Source organism: Ammodytes marinus (assembly GCF_949987685.1).
Source record: "Ammodytes marinus genome assembly, chromosome: 3".
In the NCBI taxonomy this organism is placed as follows: domain Eukaryota; kingdom Metazoa; phylum Chordata; class Actinopteri; order Uranoscopiformes; family Ammodytidae; genus Ammodytes; species Ammodytes marinus.
In genome coordinates, this window is record NC_137232.1 from 27,897,642 (window position 1) to 27,915,404 (window position 17,763).

General features: G+C 40.0%; 1 protein-coding gene across 1 annotated transcript; it reads left to right on the plus strand.

Moving 5' to 3' along the window:
- Positions 1–2,274: 2,274 nt before the first annotated feature.
- On the plus strand, positions 2,275–16,557 carry LOC307271308 (cullin-3). The gene is made up of 16 exons (XM_080053721.1): positions 2,275–2,524; positions 5,190–5,387; positions 7,692–7,805; positions 8,384–8,544; positions 8,817–8,931; positions 9,131–9,359; positions 9,707–9,852; positions 10,302–10,478; positions 10,614–10,784; positions 11,727–11,834; positions 12,443–12,567; positions 12,833–12,929; positions 13,137–13,271; positions 13,408–13,594; positions 14,254–14,399; positions 15,382–16,557. The coding sequence occupies exons 1-16, from the start codon at positions 2,462–2,464 to the stop codon at positions 15,511–15,513; spliced, it is 2,304 nt and encodes a 767-aa protein (XP_079909847.1). The 5' UTR covers positions 2,275–2,461; the 3' UTR covers positions 15,514–16,557.
- The last annotated feature ends 1,206 nt before the right edge of the window (positions 16,558–17,763 follow it).

The following is a 17,763-nucleotide window of genomic DNA, read 5'->3' on the forward strand; positions in this document are numbered from 1 at the left end:
TTTACTAATCATTTCGTAAAGGGCGCACAGATTTGTTCACAGCCAGACTTTCTCTCTCACTCTTTCTATTTCTTGAGCTCTTTCTATCAGATGTGTGTGTTTTCCAGTTTCTGTTATTTTTAAAACCACTGTTTCATAAGTACCTGCCTTTTTCATGTGCAATATGAAGTGTCCGCCCCTGTGACGTTGCATAGACTCCTATGTAAATACCCTAATTCCTCTTGTTAAATTATTACTTGAGTTCTGAGTTCCCTATAAGCATTGAAGTGTTTAAAAAAAATTCCATTGGAGGGAGGGCGGGGGGGGGGGGAGAATTTAAATACCTGTGACGACTTTAATCCATAAATGCTTTTGAGAGTCCAGACCTAAAACAGTTTTCTATACTGTGTCCCAGTCCCTTTATGTTTTTTAGAGAGTCAGGGCTAAATGTGCCAAGCAAACATGGTCCACTTCCTGGCCAAGCTGCAAAGTGAAAAACATGCATACCTTCTATATATACATCATTTTTTTTTTTATAATGTCGGAATGAAGTTGAGGGCTGTGTTCATATAGAAAAAAACTTCTCTGATACATCATGACGGCTCCTCCAGGAAGTATGGACCCTATCTTTTCCCCATTATCACAGAGCAAGCGGGACTCTAAACTGTGATGTAATGTCATTGTAATGATCATCTGTGACCTATTTGTTTAAAAGTGGCAACATTGATAATTGCTGTAAATATCAAAGTTTTAAAAAGAAAACATATGTTACTTGATTGTCTGTCATTATAACAATGGGACGTATTTCAAATCTGTAATGTATTTAAAGTGGTTGCATCCTGTTCTCCTTTTTTCATGCCATTTCTGAACAACCCCCCTTCCCCCTCCCCCCTTTCAGGCTTAGACTTTTAGACAGAGGGGACAAAAGAAAACTGTATGTGTATTTAGGATATACATGTATATTCTGCCACAAATAAGAACCCACACAAATCTGAAATGTACACATGATGCTTATGCGGAGGACTTAACCCATTCATCTGTTTATTTTTTTTGGTTTCGTTGAGTTTTGAGTGCTGGTGGTCGTGTTCTTATTCAGATGTGATGAACAAGGACATTTTTGACAAGAAGACAAATGGATGAAATTTAATTTTTTTTTCTTTCTTGGAATAAATCTGGTGAAAGGCTTTTTGGTTTCTCTCTCTCTCACTCATTCTACAAGTGCACACCACACTACTTAAAGTAGCTTCCCCATACTCAATACCATGGTATCAGGTGACACTGTGACACAGATTTAGTAATCACAGTGGCATCTCTGTAGATCCGGTTGGCATATCACACATACTGTCACTGCATGGCCAGATTAACAAACTGGTGGCCCTAAAGATCACTACTGACTCATATCTCAGCAAAATCTATTATTTTACATTTAGAAAATGTTGCCTTTGTATATTGGTGCATACCGTAAACATAGTGAAATTAAGAAGTAAAAGCAAGTACTGCTGAACCAAGAATAAAATCTAGAAAAACATGTTTGTTCAATAGCTGAAATTTGTTTTGGGAAAATGTATCACTTAAGAATTTGACAATTGCGGGCTCTTCAACTGATATTATAATGACTTTAACCTGACTCATCTGGGTTGAATCAAATTAAACCAACTGAAGCATGAAAAACCTGGCTAGACACCAAGCAAGGAAACCATATTGTACTTAATTAAATATCACTGTAAAAATAGGCTATTTTAACCACTGTAAATATGAATATCATATTTTAAGAATGGATCATATTCATTTAAAATACTAATCTGAAAAGTAACACGAAGGTTCAGCTGTTGATTGACAAAAATTATTAGACTAGCCTAAATTAATACAATATGTTTCTTTGATAGCTTGAGTATTTATACTCAAGCTATCTGATGTTACTTAGCCTACTATAAGTAGCCTAATAGTAGGCTAAGTAACATCAGATGGATTCTAGGTCTACTCTTCTTTGTATAACACTGTGAGTATATAGATTGTAAGGTCACTTGTTAAGTGAGAAAATAATGAATTTATAGGCTACTGTTCCCAGTGTAATAATAGACCCCTAAAGTAGGCCTATAAATCAGTATGCTACATAATTGACAACTACTAGGACTAAATACAAGCTCCGGCAGAAATACTCTCTGAGGGAGTGTCTGTAATATGTTATACATCTAGATTATTCTTAAAGTGCAGGTGTATTTAAAAGTTGGAAGTAAATAGTTTCTCGCGTGAGTTGGAGTGCGTGAGGTCTGCGCAATGAGAACTGCAGGTAGTCCGCCATTGCTGTATGAACAACTATCGGATTTGACGTTTGGCTGTCAACAATAAACTCGCGGTGCCGGGTCGCGGAGCTACGAGGTCGAGTGAAAGCTCGTAGGCTTCTCCATTAACCAGTAGTTGCCCCGGTACATCCGTGAAGAACAGTTTCATGTGAATACAGAGCCCAGGGACGGAGGCAACCATGTCCAATCTCAGCAAAGGCGGCACCAAGAAGGACACCAAAATGAGGATACGGGCCTTTCCTGTAAGTGCATGCCTCAGTAGGTGCTCTGTCTGTCGGACAGGCAGGGACTCGATCACCGTGGTCTGCGCTGCTGCTGGCTACATGCTAGCAGGCTAACCAGCTGAGCAGCAGATAGGACTTGCCTGTCCGTAAACAAAGTGCAGCTTATAAATGTCCCGTCGACCACACCTTTAGCTAGGTTGGTTAGGTGGCTACTGTGTTGTATCACCAGTTCAGTGGGAAGTGTAATGCGTCTATTTTATAGTCCTTAACGTTTAACTTCACAACTCCCCTCCAACGTTAGCTAGCAGCCTTGATCTGCCGACGCTAACGTTAGCCCTGGCTCTTGACACTTGTTGTTTTGACTGCTTGGGGGGTGGGGGGTCTCTTTATCAAATGCATGGCGTGTTTGTATCCGAGCTCTTCATTTGACTGACTTTTTGTGAATTGAAATGCCAGCCGGATTTCCAAACCGTGTGCAAGAACAAGCAGCAACGTTTGTACAGCTGGAGGTGGATGCTAACAGAAAAACAAACCGGACATTATATCTGGGTTTGAGTGAATGGCTACATCAGTAATGGATCGAAATCTTATGCATTATTTTAGTGTTAGTTTTATGTTCAACGACTCTTCTCCTCGTCCACCTGGCACTCCCTTTGTCTGCTACTCATTGAAAGACCTCATTAACGAACTGACCTAATTTTGAAGGCTGTCTGTGACTTGCTGAGTGCATCATCCAGAAGTTACCTGTGTGGTTACTCCTCTGAGTAGTGAAGTCATTTCAAGTTGTGCCCTTGTGACAGTGGCCCACTTGACTACCAAGAGTACATATTTGGTCCTATGAGCCTGTTAATTGCGGACCAGGTCCTGACGAGACTTTTTGTTGTTGTTGGTTTTTTTGCGGTTGGAGCAGCATCTTGTCATGCATGTGTTTGGGCTTGTTAGCTGGGAAGGAGCATGTGTACTGTTCCTCTTCACTAGCTAGCGGTTGCACATATTACATAAAAAATCCACAAGAATGCAGAGAAGAGCCACTTTAATTGAAAGCTTTCCATAATTGTAACACAATGATTAACCACAGCTGATTACCATGCATAACTTCATGTTTTCCCCCCCTCTGTCTACTAGAGGCCAGAAAAACTTGCTTCTGCTTATTCATTAATTGGCAAAATCTCAACAAATCAATCATGTTATCTTATTACATTGAACAAACTGGAACTGGCAGCTATTAAATGGCATGTGAAAACTGAATAAAATTAAAGTTGCAGTAGGTTTTAGTGTGTAAATAAGGAGGCGTTACTCCCACAAAGATTTAGAACAAAGATTTCCTCTGATTGATTCCTTTTCATTATCAGGCACACTTCAGATGGACATAGCAGAAATGTAATATCGTACCCTTTATGGGGTAGACTGCCTAACTAAATTTTGCGTTGAGTGGGTTACTTTCAAGTAAGATGTTGAAGGTAAACTGAGAGAGAAAACAGGAAGATACAACTGCACCTAATTTAGATTCAGTACGTATTAGCTTAATTGTGACCGTTTGGTTTTTTAATCAGAATGGAGTTTTTTTTTAAACTTTGGCTGTGACATTTAAGTTTAGTCTTTTTTCGCTTTGTGAATTTGTGTGGATTGTGGAATACAGCTAGATCTTGGCTGTATTATCATAAGCTTAAAACATCGGAACCTCACACCAAACACGGTTCAGACTCAGTTACCAACCCTAACTATCAGTACTTTAAAGTGTATGATAGTTGGCGATTTTGAAAGGACAGTATTTTTCACAGCAGGATTGGAAACATCGCTTTATGTATCATTTTGGATCAGTGCATAATGTCCTATTACCAGTGTATGTTCTTTAATATTATTATTATAGAACATACACTGATAATAGTAGGATGTTTGAGCCAACAGCAAAATGTTTGAGCTAGTGGAAGAAGTGTTCAGGAAAAGCTGTCATCTTTAGAATGATAGAATGCCCCCTGATAGTGGTTAATTTTCAAAAACAGTGAGTAAGAAATGAAAGATTGACTATTGAGAAATATGGTAGCCCCTTTACTGTGCTTGTGCTGCTGAGTAATGGGGACCAGTCAAGTCAAGACCATTAATTCTGCACCCGTTGTAGTCCGCCCAGGAAGGCTTAAGTTGGGAACAAGATCCTTGGTTCCAAGTGTGTCAGTACCAGTAATCATAAGTGATGGTCATCTTATTCCAGTCATCGAAGGAGAAGGACGCAAAATAGTTATTTTAGCTAACTTCCTGTCAGTTAGCAGTCCTCTCCCTCGTTCCCACGTCACCACATTAACGCACAGCAGTCTTCAAGCAGCGAGTCATCTGGTATCATCCCAGATCTGTAAGTGCAATAAAACATGATAAAAACCGACTTTGGTAAGGATTTTCACCTGCTCCAACATTGTAGACGCATTCACCCCTCTGTCGCACTCTGCGCGTGCACGCCGGGTAGAGAGACGTGCCCGTTTGTGGCGTTCTCTCTTCTGATTGGATATACCGGTTGTGGGATACCAGAAAAGTTTCTTGACGATTACACAGAGCGGAGTTACTGAGATACCTGTGTTATGCAGGGTGCACACTATACGTGATCACTGTATATGAATTTAGAGCGATTTAACACAAATATATTGATTACTTCTGCTTTAACGGCTACTCTTTTTTTTTTTTTTTTTTGCAGATGACGATGGATGAGAAGTACGTCAACAATATCTGGGACCTGCTGAAGAATGCCATCCAGGAGATCCAGAGGAAGAACAACAGTGGCCTGAGCTTTGAGGAGCTGTACAGGAACGCCTACACAATGGTGCTCCACAAGCACGGAGAGAAGCTGTACACGGGCCTGCGGGAAGTGGTCACTGAACACCTTATCAACAAAGTAAGACTGGCTAACACAGATTGCAGGCCTTTTCTTGTTGCAAAACAAGGCACGATTATATTTTGGCAGCACCAGTTAGGGATAATTACACATATTGCAACATTCACAACAGGGTAGTCACTCTTGTTGTTAACACATTAGTAATTCCTTCAACTCCCTTTTAAAATGTCATAGTGTCTTATCCAGTTCCTTCACATTATACATTAATGCTAATTTTCATGAAAGTTATTACTATCTTCAGCAAGCTAATGTGCTTCCTTCCTCTATCACAGGAAATTATAAGACACGGAAAGGTGCACCTCTTGAGTTTGGTTTATTTGATACTTAAAGGTTTGCAGAATCAATTAAGACATGCTTTATGCCACCATTATTGTTGTGTTTAAAGTATATGTGTATGTATGCTATTGTGTTGTATCTCTATCTATCCTGTCGAACAGATGATTCCCGATACTTGTCCTTAATGTAAGAACTTGTCTTGAAAATCTAAAACTGATGGTGAGAGAGTCTTGAAAAATTGGAGATTGTTGAAACTCTTTAAGGATCACTCAAACCCCCTTTTGACAGATTCCTCATTACTCTGACTGGCTAGGATGTGCTCAGATGTGTGGAGTTGGTCCTTGAGGTATAATATAGTTGTGGGGTTTGAGCTGTAGCAGATGAATTTGGCCTGAATCTGTGTTGCTAGCCTTTTTGTAAAACCGGTTTTGCCCTGTGGAAGTGCAAGAGTATGTTTTCAAGTCACATCTTGATGGAGCACAGTTATCTCAAATTGGACATCGAGTTGATTTATTTGCCTGGAGAAATCCATTATAAATGAATGGAATGTGAGTAAATTTGATTATTGGAGATAACTGTATAACAGAAGATGCACTGGGGATGGAAATCCACAACCGATCCCATAAACCACAAGATGTAGTTGTTACAATATTCTTGCTGACAAGTTAAAGAAGCCCTCTGAGTATTTTTCAAAAGCCGACACTTGTTATGTGTTGATTCATAATTACAAATTAAGAATGATGTATGTAGTGGAGGCTTCTTAGCAGTTAGCCCCAATGAGCAATTTTCTCTGCAGCCAGCTGTTGAATATCAGCCAGATAGTTGTACAGCTTAATCAAAACCACGTTCTCAACTTTGCAGCTTTAGTAAATCAGCAGTTGGGGAATGTCAACAAGCAGCAGTTCAGAGAAATGAGATCTGACACCAAAGTGTGTCTTCATTCTTTAATAATGAGCATGATATCACTTTAATGGAGAGACGGTAGTAATGATATCTCAGGTTGCCATTCGTCTGCTTATTCCCTTGTGACAGTGACTATACTTTTCCCCTTGACGCTCATAGATTATTTAGGCCTCATAATCGCCTGCCATGAAGAATTATTCACTGACGGAATTCTGAGATGGGGAATTTCTTTCAACAATGACACTGTTTTACTCTCGGCTGGATTTGCCGCTGAGCAGTAACCAGGGCGAACAGGAGAGCGGATGAATTTTGAGACCAGCAGCACAAAAGAGGCGACAGATACCATTCATCATCTTCTAGACTTTGAAAAGTTGACAATGAGCTTAAGCCATTTTGTCTTTTTAAAACGCCTGGCCTCCAAACACATGGCAACGATCGCAAACACAAGTGTCCATAATAATAGATCATTTCTAGAAATCATGTTTTGTCTGCAAGTATTTACAAAAATGCCTTATATCCTTTTTAAATATACATGATTAATTTACCATCATATACCAGTATTTCAACATGTGTATTACTGTATATAGGTGTTGTTCATTTGGTGAAAATTGTCTGCACAGCAAATAATAACAACTTCATAGTGACAGCAATAAAAGCAACTGCATAATAACATTTATAATATTGCCATTGTGTGTGTACAATGTATTTATGGGTTCGCACCTCAACATTTAACCTGAATGTGTCTCAGAAGAAGTGAATGCGTCTGTGGGTGTTGATCCCGTGTATTAGTAGAAATTCAGAAGAGATTAAAATGTTTCATGTCTGTTGCGAAGGAGAAGAAAGCTAGCTCGTGTGCCCTTAACAATTTGACTTTATAGAGACGTTGGGTTCGCACTTTGCTGAGTCACACTGCAGTGTGACTTCTATCAAGCTGTTTTATGACTGACTCGTAGAGAAAAAGTATGAAAGAAACAGCAAAACGGCATCACAATGAAAAGACTGAACAAACATGAAATCACAAATCTGTATCACATAAAGTTTCAGCTTGATGCAGGAGATTTTTTTTGTCCTAGGTCAGGCTGTGTTGTGACTAACACTGCATTTGTGTTTGTCCCCCCTTCAAAGGTGCGAGAAGATGTCCTCAACTCCCTAAATAATAACTTCCTCCAAACCTTAAATCAGGCCTGGAATGACCATCAAACAGCCATGGTGATGATCAGAGATATCCTGATGTATATGGTGAGTAGCTGCTGTTGTTTGGGATTCTTACTGAAGAACTGGACACAGCTAAATAATGGTGCAACACTGTGAGAAGACTACAACATAATTATAAAAGGGAATACTGGTCTTCATTTGAGGAAAACGTGTGTCAGTTACACAGGGTTACCCTACAGCAACAAAAACTACCCTTACACGTATCATATGGCTATTGGCCTAAACCGAACACACCTGCCTCACTTTCAGTGGATGCTTACAAGTCTGTGAAGGACTGGTCCCCATGTTGATGGACTGCAGTGAGTTGTATGTGTTGTCAGTGCCAGCAATTGTGTGGAAATACACTTTGGTGTTACACTTGTGAAATCATGGCACGTCACGAAAGCTGAAGGCTGGGTCAAAAATGAAACTATTATTCACTGCAGCACTTAATCATGCTGCTGATAATGGGGTGTATTTTATAAGTTAATTAACATTTAATATAAGAGCTTTTAAAAAGGATGACACAGGAAAGCATTTACATATTTATTTTGTGGGGGAATGCGTATATCTAATGTTGTGTAACATAATAATTCTCCTTTTTGTCCCTTTTTGCCTCACAGGACCGGGTGTACGTACAGCAGAACAATGTAGAAAACGTCTACAACCTGGGTCTCATCATCTTTAGGGATCAGGTGGTCCGCTATGGCTGCATCAGAGATCACCTCAGACAGACTCTGCTGGACATGATCGCACGAGAGAGGAAAGGGGAGGTGGTGGACAGGTAGCCAAAAACTCACAGCCCCAACTCATTGCATGGCCACCTTTATTAATTGCCAATTGATGTTGAAAGGTTAATTTTCATAAATCAAGGGAAAAAGCCTCTTGCGTTTTGTGTATTTTTATTTTGATGAATAAATAATTAAAAGAAAGTGCGAAATTAACATACAGAAATGTTTGTATGTTGGTTTCAGTTTTATATAAAATTGCAGTGTTTTTTTTTCATTCATTATTGAATGTGCCTTCAACACTTGTTCTCTTTCTCCTCTCCATCAGGGGGGCCATTAGAAACGCTTGCCAAATGTTAATGATCCTCGGCCTGGAAGGGAGATCTGTTTATGAAGAAGACTTTGAGGCACCGTTCTTAGAAATGTCTGCAGAATTTTTCCAGGTTTGTTAGTGAATGTCATTCTCCTGACTGTTCAGTGTTTATTTTGGATCCCTATTTGTAGTTGCCTTGGCTACATCTACCCTCTCTGAGCGGCCATATAAATACAATTCAGTGCGACTACAGATGATTCTCCAAACATGGAAAATGGCTTTGAGAAATATTTCTTTCATCGGTAAAGTGTTTGTTATTTTCACTATAGATGGAGAGCCAAAAGTTCCTTGCTGAAAACAGTGCCAGTGTGTACATAAAGAAAGTGGAAGCCAGGATCAATGAGGAGATTGAGAGGGTGATGCACTGCCTGGACAAATCCACAGAGGAGCCCATCGTCAAGGTGGTGGAACGGGAGCTCATCTCCAAACACATGAAGACCATCGTGGAGATGGAGAACTCTGGCCTGGTCCACATGCTCAAAAACGGCAAGACGGACGGTAAGAGTGGTGCAGCCACGTGCTGCTTATACCTCAAGTCTTTTAGCACTAGAAATGGAATCAAAACGGATATTCCCAACGCTCAAATAAACCTGTGAAACTGTCACTTGCAAGACATCTATATGTTCCTGGCTTGGTTAATGCAGTCACAATGTTCTACTCAGTCCTGTCACAATAAGACACACAGAAAGGAATTTTGATGATTAGGTTTAGGTGGAACTGGGACAGAGGTGTTGTAGGTTCAGAAAATATTTTCACTTTGGTGGTATCTATATTCACCCTGCACAAATAAGCCTCCTAGAAAGATAACATTTCTAATTTGTGTGTGCTTTGTGTATCCATCCCAGATTTGGCGTGCATGTACAAGCTGTTCAGCAGGGTTCCCAATGGGCTAAAGACCATGTGTGAGTGCATGAGCTCGTACCTGAGGGAGCAAGGCAAGGCGCTCGTGTCAGAAGAGGGAGAAGGGAAGAACCCTGTGGACTATATCCAGGTAAGAAGATCTAGATTGCCGTGATGTTATTGCCCAGTCTTGTAAAGATGCAGCCTTCTAAAATCTGACTTATTCATACCATCGTGTGCCAAGCCTTGACCATGATGCACTTCCATAACCTCCCAACAGAGGATAACTGACCTACTGCATCTGTGGCCACACACCTTAGTGGCCTCTGTCCCCTTCCTGCACTGTACTGAGTTTCATGAGGACATTGAGACGATTAGAGAAACTTGTGAAAAGTGTTTTGTTTTCTGAGTGCTTTAAAGCTCCTCTGTTAAACAGTCTCTGTGGTTTGCAGTCCCACTGCATGTGTTCCTGTTCTCACATTCATTTAACCAACAGTAGCCCAACTCTTTCTGTTAGTTGTATTGCCCTATTAAGCCACTAATGTAAACTATTGCTGCATTATTCCTACTCATGCCCATCTCCCGGCCTCCGTCCTGCAGGGTTTGCTGGACCTGAAGTCCCGTTTCGACCGGTTCCTCCAGGAGTCCTTCAATAACGACAGGCTTTTCAAACAAACAATCGCTGGCGACTTTGAGTACTTCCTCAACCTCAACTCTCGCTCACCGGAGTACCTCTCGCTATTTATTGATGACAAACTGAAGAAAGGAGTGAAAGGGGTGAGCCCTCTTCTGGATCCAAACTCTCATTTTAGGGCACAGATGTTACTGGCTCTGTTTATTATTATCAGATTTCAGACTCTGTTCATGGCACTCCGATGTAACCTGCTTGTTGTGTGTGTGTGTTTGTTGCAGTTGACAGAGCAGGAGGTGGAGTCTATATTAGACAAGGCCATGGTGCTTTTCCGCTTCATGCAGGAGAAGGACGTGTTTGAGAGATACTACAAGCAGCACCTGGCTCGCAGGCTGCTCACAAACAAGAGTGTCTCTGACGACTCTGAGAAGAACATGATCTCAAAGCTCAAGGTGAGCAGCACTGTGACTCAACAGTAATGTTGAGTCAGATAACAAGATTTCAGTCAAAACAAGAGCTAGTTATCTGGTTATCTCCATCAAATTATTTAAAGCATCAGGGGCTTTGATAATAACTGCAACAATGCCATTATTTAACATAACTGCGGGTGTGGCGTCATAACCGTGATCACACTTTTTCCCCCCCTTACCTAATGAAAGTAGTAGTAGTAGTAGAACACTTTATTGTCCCCGTGGGGCAGTTGGGTTTGCGGCACAGTCGCACTTCATGACATGACATCAGACAAATGACACAAACAGATAGTCCATTCATCAGACACTGACAGACATAACATGAAGAACATACATTACACACTACAATGCACTATACAACTTTGGACATGACCAGGCCAGCTGGACATCTAGCTTATTTTGACTGATTTAAGGCTTTTATGGCTTGTGGTACAAAAGAGAATTTGGATCTGTTCTTGGTCATAAGGGGTACGCAGAAACGACGACCAGATAGCAGAAGTTACATGAGTGCATAGGCTTATGGTTTGTACAAGGTGTAAACATGTACACATTTAAATGCATTTGTTATTGACTTTCTCCCATTATATAGTCATGGCTTTTCATTAGCCTATATTTTCATTTTTCGTTGGCTAAACCAGCTGGGGCCACTCGTCATTTCAACTGTGGCCTTGTGCAAGGGGAAACACACCTATAAATGCGTGCGTCCTTGACTCCCATGTTTTTGTTTGTGAAACAAATAAAGTGAATAGTTCATCATCTTGTCTCGCAGGGTTGGTAAAGGGACGATCGACAATAGTTTATTTTATTTTATTTAGTTGATACTAAACTCCATTCGTTGATTCACCCTGTCTGATCCTGTAAGCTGTAACCATGAATAGCTTTTGATGGTTAAATGATATCCTTGTCCTGGCCTTCATTTCTCAGACCGAGTGCGGCTGTCAGTTCACCTCTAAACTGGAAGGCATGTTCCGGGATATGAGCATCTCCAACACCACAATGGATGAGTTTAGAAATCATCTACAGACAACGGGGGTGAGGACACACTGCACGCCAAAACTCATTCTGTCTTAACAATGAGCCCACTTGCTACCTGTAATTAGTACACGGCTGCTTGACCAACCGAGCACTGCTGCGTTGCTCAGTTACATAACCACAATCATGCACCTAACTATCCATATCCTAGGAATACATTGTGCTAATTTCTTGCTGTTGCCGTTACATGGCTTATTTTCACCAGAGCCTCTGTTACTGTATTTGATTTTCATTGTTAATTTTTGACTCAAGCGTGAGTCATATTTAGCACATAGTAAAAGAAAGCTACACTTTGGAGTATACAAAACATGATTCCTACATGTTATTTTGGCACATTTTCTTCTAATTTATCTAAATTATTATTTTGTGAAATAATGAGTTTGAAATACTTTGCGTGCAACACCGTGCAATGTAGCAAGTTTGTGTCAATGATCTGTATAATATGTTTTTATTTTTTGTATAATTAAGTTCTTCTTGTTTTTATCTGTGTCTATCCTTGTAATTGCATCGATAGAAATCTGTGTACAACAGCAGTGAGCTAAAGGGTTTAATAACCGCAGCGTAGACTGAAACCTGATTTGTGCGCCTTGTGTTTTTTCTAAACTCAGGTGTCACTTGGAGGGGTTGATCTCACTGTGAGAGTCCTCACCACGGGATACTGGCCAACACAATCAGCAACACCCAAGTGCAGCATCCCCCCTTCACCGCGACATGCATTTGAAGTCTTTAGAAGGTAAATCAGTCATCAATGCCACCACAAAATTAGAGGTTTGGTGCTTATGTGTGAATGTTTCTCTGTGTACACACATTATATTTTGTTATTATTGAAAAACTGACCAGAGTGCTTCTTTAAAAAAAAAAAAAAGCCATGTTGTATTTCCAAGGTCACTCTTCTCTGGCCCGTCGCCAAAACTACTTAACTCTCAACATTCTGGATTAATCTTGGTACATTGAATATTCTTATATGTTAACCTGGAGTGACTCAATTCTGCTTGTAGGTTTTATCTTGGTAAGCACAGCGGCCGACAACTCACGTTGCAGCACCATATGGGCTCTGCAGATCTTAATGCCACCTTTTATGGTCACATCAAAAAGGTATGAGCCACATTAAAATGGTGAATTGACGCATCGCTAAAATATTGAATGCTACAATTATGCCATGGTACAGTTTCTTTACTAGAGAAGATTTAAATGATACGAGCACCACATGGAGGATTTATTAGTAACAGTAAAACATCATTTCTGGTGGAAAGGAATTGTGAATCATTTTTATTTAGATATTTCATCCCAACATTTCAACAGGACGACGGCTCAGACGTTGTAGTGGGCGGAGCCATGGTCACCGGCAATAACACCAGGAAGCACATCCTACAGGTCTCCACCTTCCAGATGACTATCCTCATGCTATTCAACAACAGAGACAAGTCCCTCTTTGAGGTACACCTAATGATTTGTGAAAACATAAACAGCATATAAATGGACAATTTAAGCAATTTGCATTCCTGTTTCTCTGTCTGTTATATCTTGCCTATTGTTTTGTCCCTGCCCTGAACTTGATTTCTTCACCCTTTAGGAGATCCAGCAGGAGACGGACATCCCGGAGAGGGAGCTGGTGCGAGCGCTGCAGTCTCTGGCGTGTGGGAAGCCCACCCAGAGAGTTCTCACTAAGGAACCCAAGTCCAAGGAGATTGAGAATGGTCACATGTTTACAGTCAATGACCAGTTTACCTCCAAATTGCACCGTGTCAAGATCCAAACAGGTACCCAAAATCATCAAGATAATTCTCCTTGCGTTCCAAATCACATACCTTTTCATTTAACTATACTATATACTTTGGTATGCTGGTTTGCATACTGCAAAATGCAATCCGATTCCGGAGAATTATTTTTGTCAAAATCAGTGAATATGTCCTCATGATCCACTACCTGTCCGTACTGTGTGTGCGCACTGAAAACAAATCTGGTGTTAATACACAGCCTAGGATCCATAAACAGGCATGTTGCTAGCAACGGTGAGCCCCCTTTGTTTCAATACCCTCTGTTTACAGAGCCTAGGCTATGTATTCACACCAGAAATTCTTCAGCTCACACAAAGTCCGGACAGGTTTCATTTCATTTTATACAATTATATTATGACAAAACATTGTGTACAGAACATGATTTTCACTGATTTTGACAAAAAGCATCACCAAATTCACTGACTCCACTTTTAAAGTAAAATAATGTAAAAGGAAAACCAAGAAAAGTCACTAGGTATAAGAATAAAGACTCATGGATAGCAGTACAACACATCTGAGAACAGCATATTTCTCTTTATTAGTCAAATTATTTAAAACACGTATTTAGGAAAAGAACATGTCTTCCTTTAGTAACACTACCTGTGCTTTGCAATAATTTGACTTTGTTGTGCAACACGTAGTGGCTGCTAAACAGGGGGAGTCCGACCCAGAGAGGAAGGAGACACGACAGAAAGTGGACGACGACAGAAAGCATGAGATCGAAGCTGCCATCGTTCGCATCATGAAGTCCAGAAAGAAGATGCAGCACAACGTCCTAGTATCAGAGGTCCGTCAGCTGTAATTGTTGCATTTGGGCCCATATTAACGTGTTTGACATTTTGCACCTGAGCCCCCTAGTGGTTAACTTTGTGACTTACAAGAGGTGAGCTAGGAAACAAGGGCACCAGATTGGCTGGAGTTTAAATATAAAAACAGGAAGTCTAACAAACGTCTCCCAATTTAACTTCATACAAATTCCCTCAGTATTGGACACAGGGTTCGTACAGACTCTAAATGCTTGATTTTAAATATTGTTTTTTCCATGTTTGAAATGTGCTTTAAAATCTGAACACATTACTGGAAAATGCTGTATTTTCTCCACATTGACCAGACTGACTGAGGGATCGTCACTAAATGTGTTTCAATAACTTCATGCATTGCTTACTTAGACATATTATTGAAAATTATGTTTAAAAAAAAACATACTAAATAAGGCTATGTAGCACACTTATTTTGATTGATTATATTTGATTCATTTATTTTGAACATATTTTGATAAAATGATACATTTTTCTTTAATAGCTTCCACGTTGTGTGACCTAGTCACTCTAAATCAGCGCCATGAGTTAATACTGCACAGGCAACAACTCTTTATATTGGATTTTAGTGCATATTCTATTTTACAATAATATTTAATGGTATTTCTCAATAGCTTTATTAGGTGATTGTTAATATACTTTATATGAATCACGTTCAATTTGACTGATAGGGCAATTAATGAAATCATAAGCATGTTTTTTATTTCCATATGCATATATTTAAAGCTTTGGGTTCCTTGAAAAAGTGGAAATTTTATCTTAAAAATGCTGGAAAAGAGCTTTAATTGTTCTGATAAAAAACCTGTATGAGCCATGTGGGCAGTAATGTATTGTCAAAAAGAATCAATTAAATCCTAAAATATAAAACAACAAGCAAAGAGCATGGTGATTAAGGTGTGACTTCTGATGGAAGCATGATGTGCTCATTCACTTTGTTTTGTGTCTCCGCAGGTTGTGCAGCAGTTACGATCACGATTCCTCCCTAGTCCTGTAGTCATCAAGAAGCGCATTGAAGGACTCATTGAGAGGGAATATTTGGCACGAACACCGGAGGACCGCAAAGTCTACACTTACGTAGCATAAAACACGTGAATTCAATGACAGCTAACATCAAGTTGAGAGAAACTGAGAGCCTTGTTTTTTTTGTGTGGACTGCTATGCGTTCGAAAGAACTTGGAAGTGCTTTCATCGTTGATTCTGGGAAACACTGGGAAGCTTAACTTTTTCTTCCATAAAAATGTGTCGAAAAAAGAATGGAATTGTGCACAGAGGGAGAAGTTTTCTAGCAATATTAGATTTCTTCTGCTGAGAGAAATGAAAGGAGGGGATCTAGTTTTGTACAAAATCATGTTTCTTGTGGCCTTTGGAGAGAATTGGGTGAACGTGTTTGCCAATTAGCCACATGCTGTCGAGAACACTACGTGGAGACCAAGAAAACATTTGAATTCACTCCCGTTTTAAATGTTGATGTCAATGTGTTATGTTTTTTTTTTCTGTGGCACATTGAGGCTTTTAAATTTAAAGAAGAGGACAAAGCATTAACTGGTACAGACCTGGTTTACAACTGCAGTAAATGCATCTCAAGTACTTGAGATAAACCTGAAGAGTGCTTAATTTATGTTGCAAATATGTCTGTTGTTGGGGGTTATTTTAATGTCTGTTATGAATTCAGTGCACCTCACATAGCTAAATAATATTTAATGCCATTTTCAATATTTTGGCCAGGTCTGTACTAGTGGTCCAAGAGACCAAGAGCTGTAGTTACAGCATGCTTTTATCTAACAAATCAATCAGGGGTATAAGACACATAAAAGCTCCATAAATGGTGTTTGGTCTCTCATGACACATCTTTCACTTCAGGCTTACCTTATGATCGGCCAAAAAATAATATGTATCTCCTCTTTGAATGGAGGGTTCCTTGTGGTGTAAGTTTCAAAGAGGATTTATTTAGTTTTGTTTTCGTTCTCGGCTGCATTTTGAACGGGTGTAAACAGTCTAGCACCATGTTCTAATGTGTACAAATTGTAAAATAATTATTGTACTCACTGCAAAGGTGGATTGTACAGGGCCTTGTTTTCATCATATTAAATGTAGAATAAAAAAAGAAGGGATTTTTTTTTTTTACATCTTAAACGAGCCGGCCTTTGAGTACTTACCTCACCATAATTAACAAATGTAAATGGTAAGCCACATTCAAGAAATCTCAATGTTCACAAGAAGAACTTTGCCTCTTAAAGCTGGGGTGAAGGATTTGGGGAGAAAACAGCAGTTGGGATAGAGATTCGAATTCAAATAACTCAACCGCTCCACTTGTTCTCTTTGGTCCCTCCCTAACACACACTACACCAACAAAGTCATGCCAAAGTGAATGGACAGTCCCAACAGCCAATAAGAACAGAATCGGAGCCTCGCTCTGATTAGTCAAAGTGTACAGCTCATGTTAACTTTGACCAATCAGAAATCACATACCCCACTGTATAATGCTTACATTTCTATGGGCCAAGCACTACATTTTCCACAATGCAACCTAGAGCCACAGATCACAAGCATTTGTTATGATCATGGGGCTGATACAAGGGCCCAATACCAATTTCCACCCTTACAGACTCACGGACTTTGAGGCGTGCTCCCGCTTAGTCAGTGGGGGCTTATAGCTTTCCCACTGTCACATCAAGTCAACGAGGGCTCTATGCGCCCTGTATGCACCCTTTCTTTCCGTAAGTCAGCATATCTGCAGACTTGCTAAGGTAATTGCCTAAAGTTCATAGCGCCGTGACTTCAAATACGGGGGAGACTCCTTGTTCGCACTGCGTTACAGTTTTGAAAACCAACAAATACATTGATAAGGCCTTCTTGACGATTACCCACTCGCTAAGGCAATGACCTATAGCCCTGCGTTCACATCAGACAGTCGATCTCCTGGGAAGAGTAGGCCTACAGTAAATGTAAAATATTTTAAATAATATAGGCTAATATAATAAGTCCTAACTAAGCAAACAATAGGCTATAGTTCGCGCATGTTTTGTTTTTTATATTCCCTATGTTATTTGCATAGGTTATTATTATATTCTGCATCAATGATGATGCCTTTGTTATTATTATTTGCATATCCTCTGTCTGTGTAACCTGAAAATGACCCCACTTTGGGACTCATAATAGCCTAAAGGGCATGTTGCTATGGTGGGCCACTTTGTTTAGCGTACATACACCAGTTTGCCGATCCTAGGCTGTTAATGAACATAATATTAAATATATTATCGTGTCCAATAGGGAAGGCCTAGGCCCTAATGCTTGCCAAACATCAGCCTCGGGGGGGCGGGCGTGTGTCCGCCT

What these genes read in the sequence shown, in the direction of transcription:
- LOC307271308 (XM_080053721.1), top strand. Translation starts at nt 2,462, where the DNA reads ATGTCCAATCTCAGCAAAGGCGGCACCAAGAAGGACACCAAAATGAGG. An exon ending in ATCATCTACAGACAACGGGG is followed by an intron (nt 11,835 to 12,442) that starts GTGAGGACACAC and finishes TTCTAAACTCAG; the next exon opens with GTGTCACTTGGAGGGGTTGA. An exon ending in ACAACGTCCTAGTATCAGAG is followed by an intron (nt 14,400 to 15,381) that starts GTCCGTCAGCTG and finishes GTGTCTCCGCAG; the next exon opens with GTTGTGCAGCAGTTACGATC.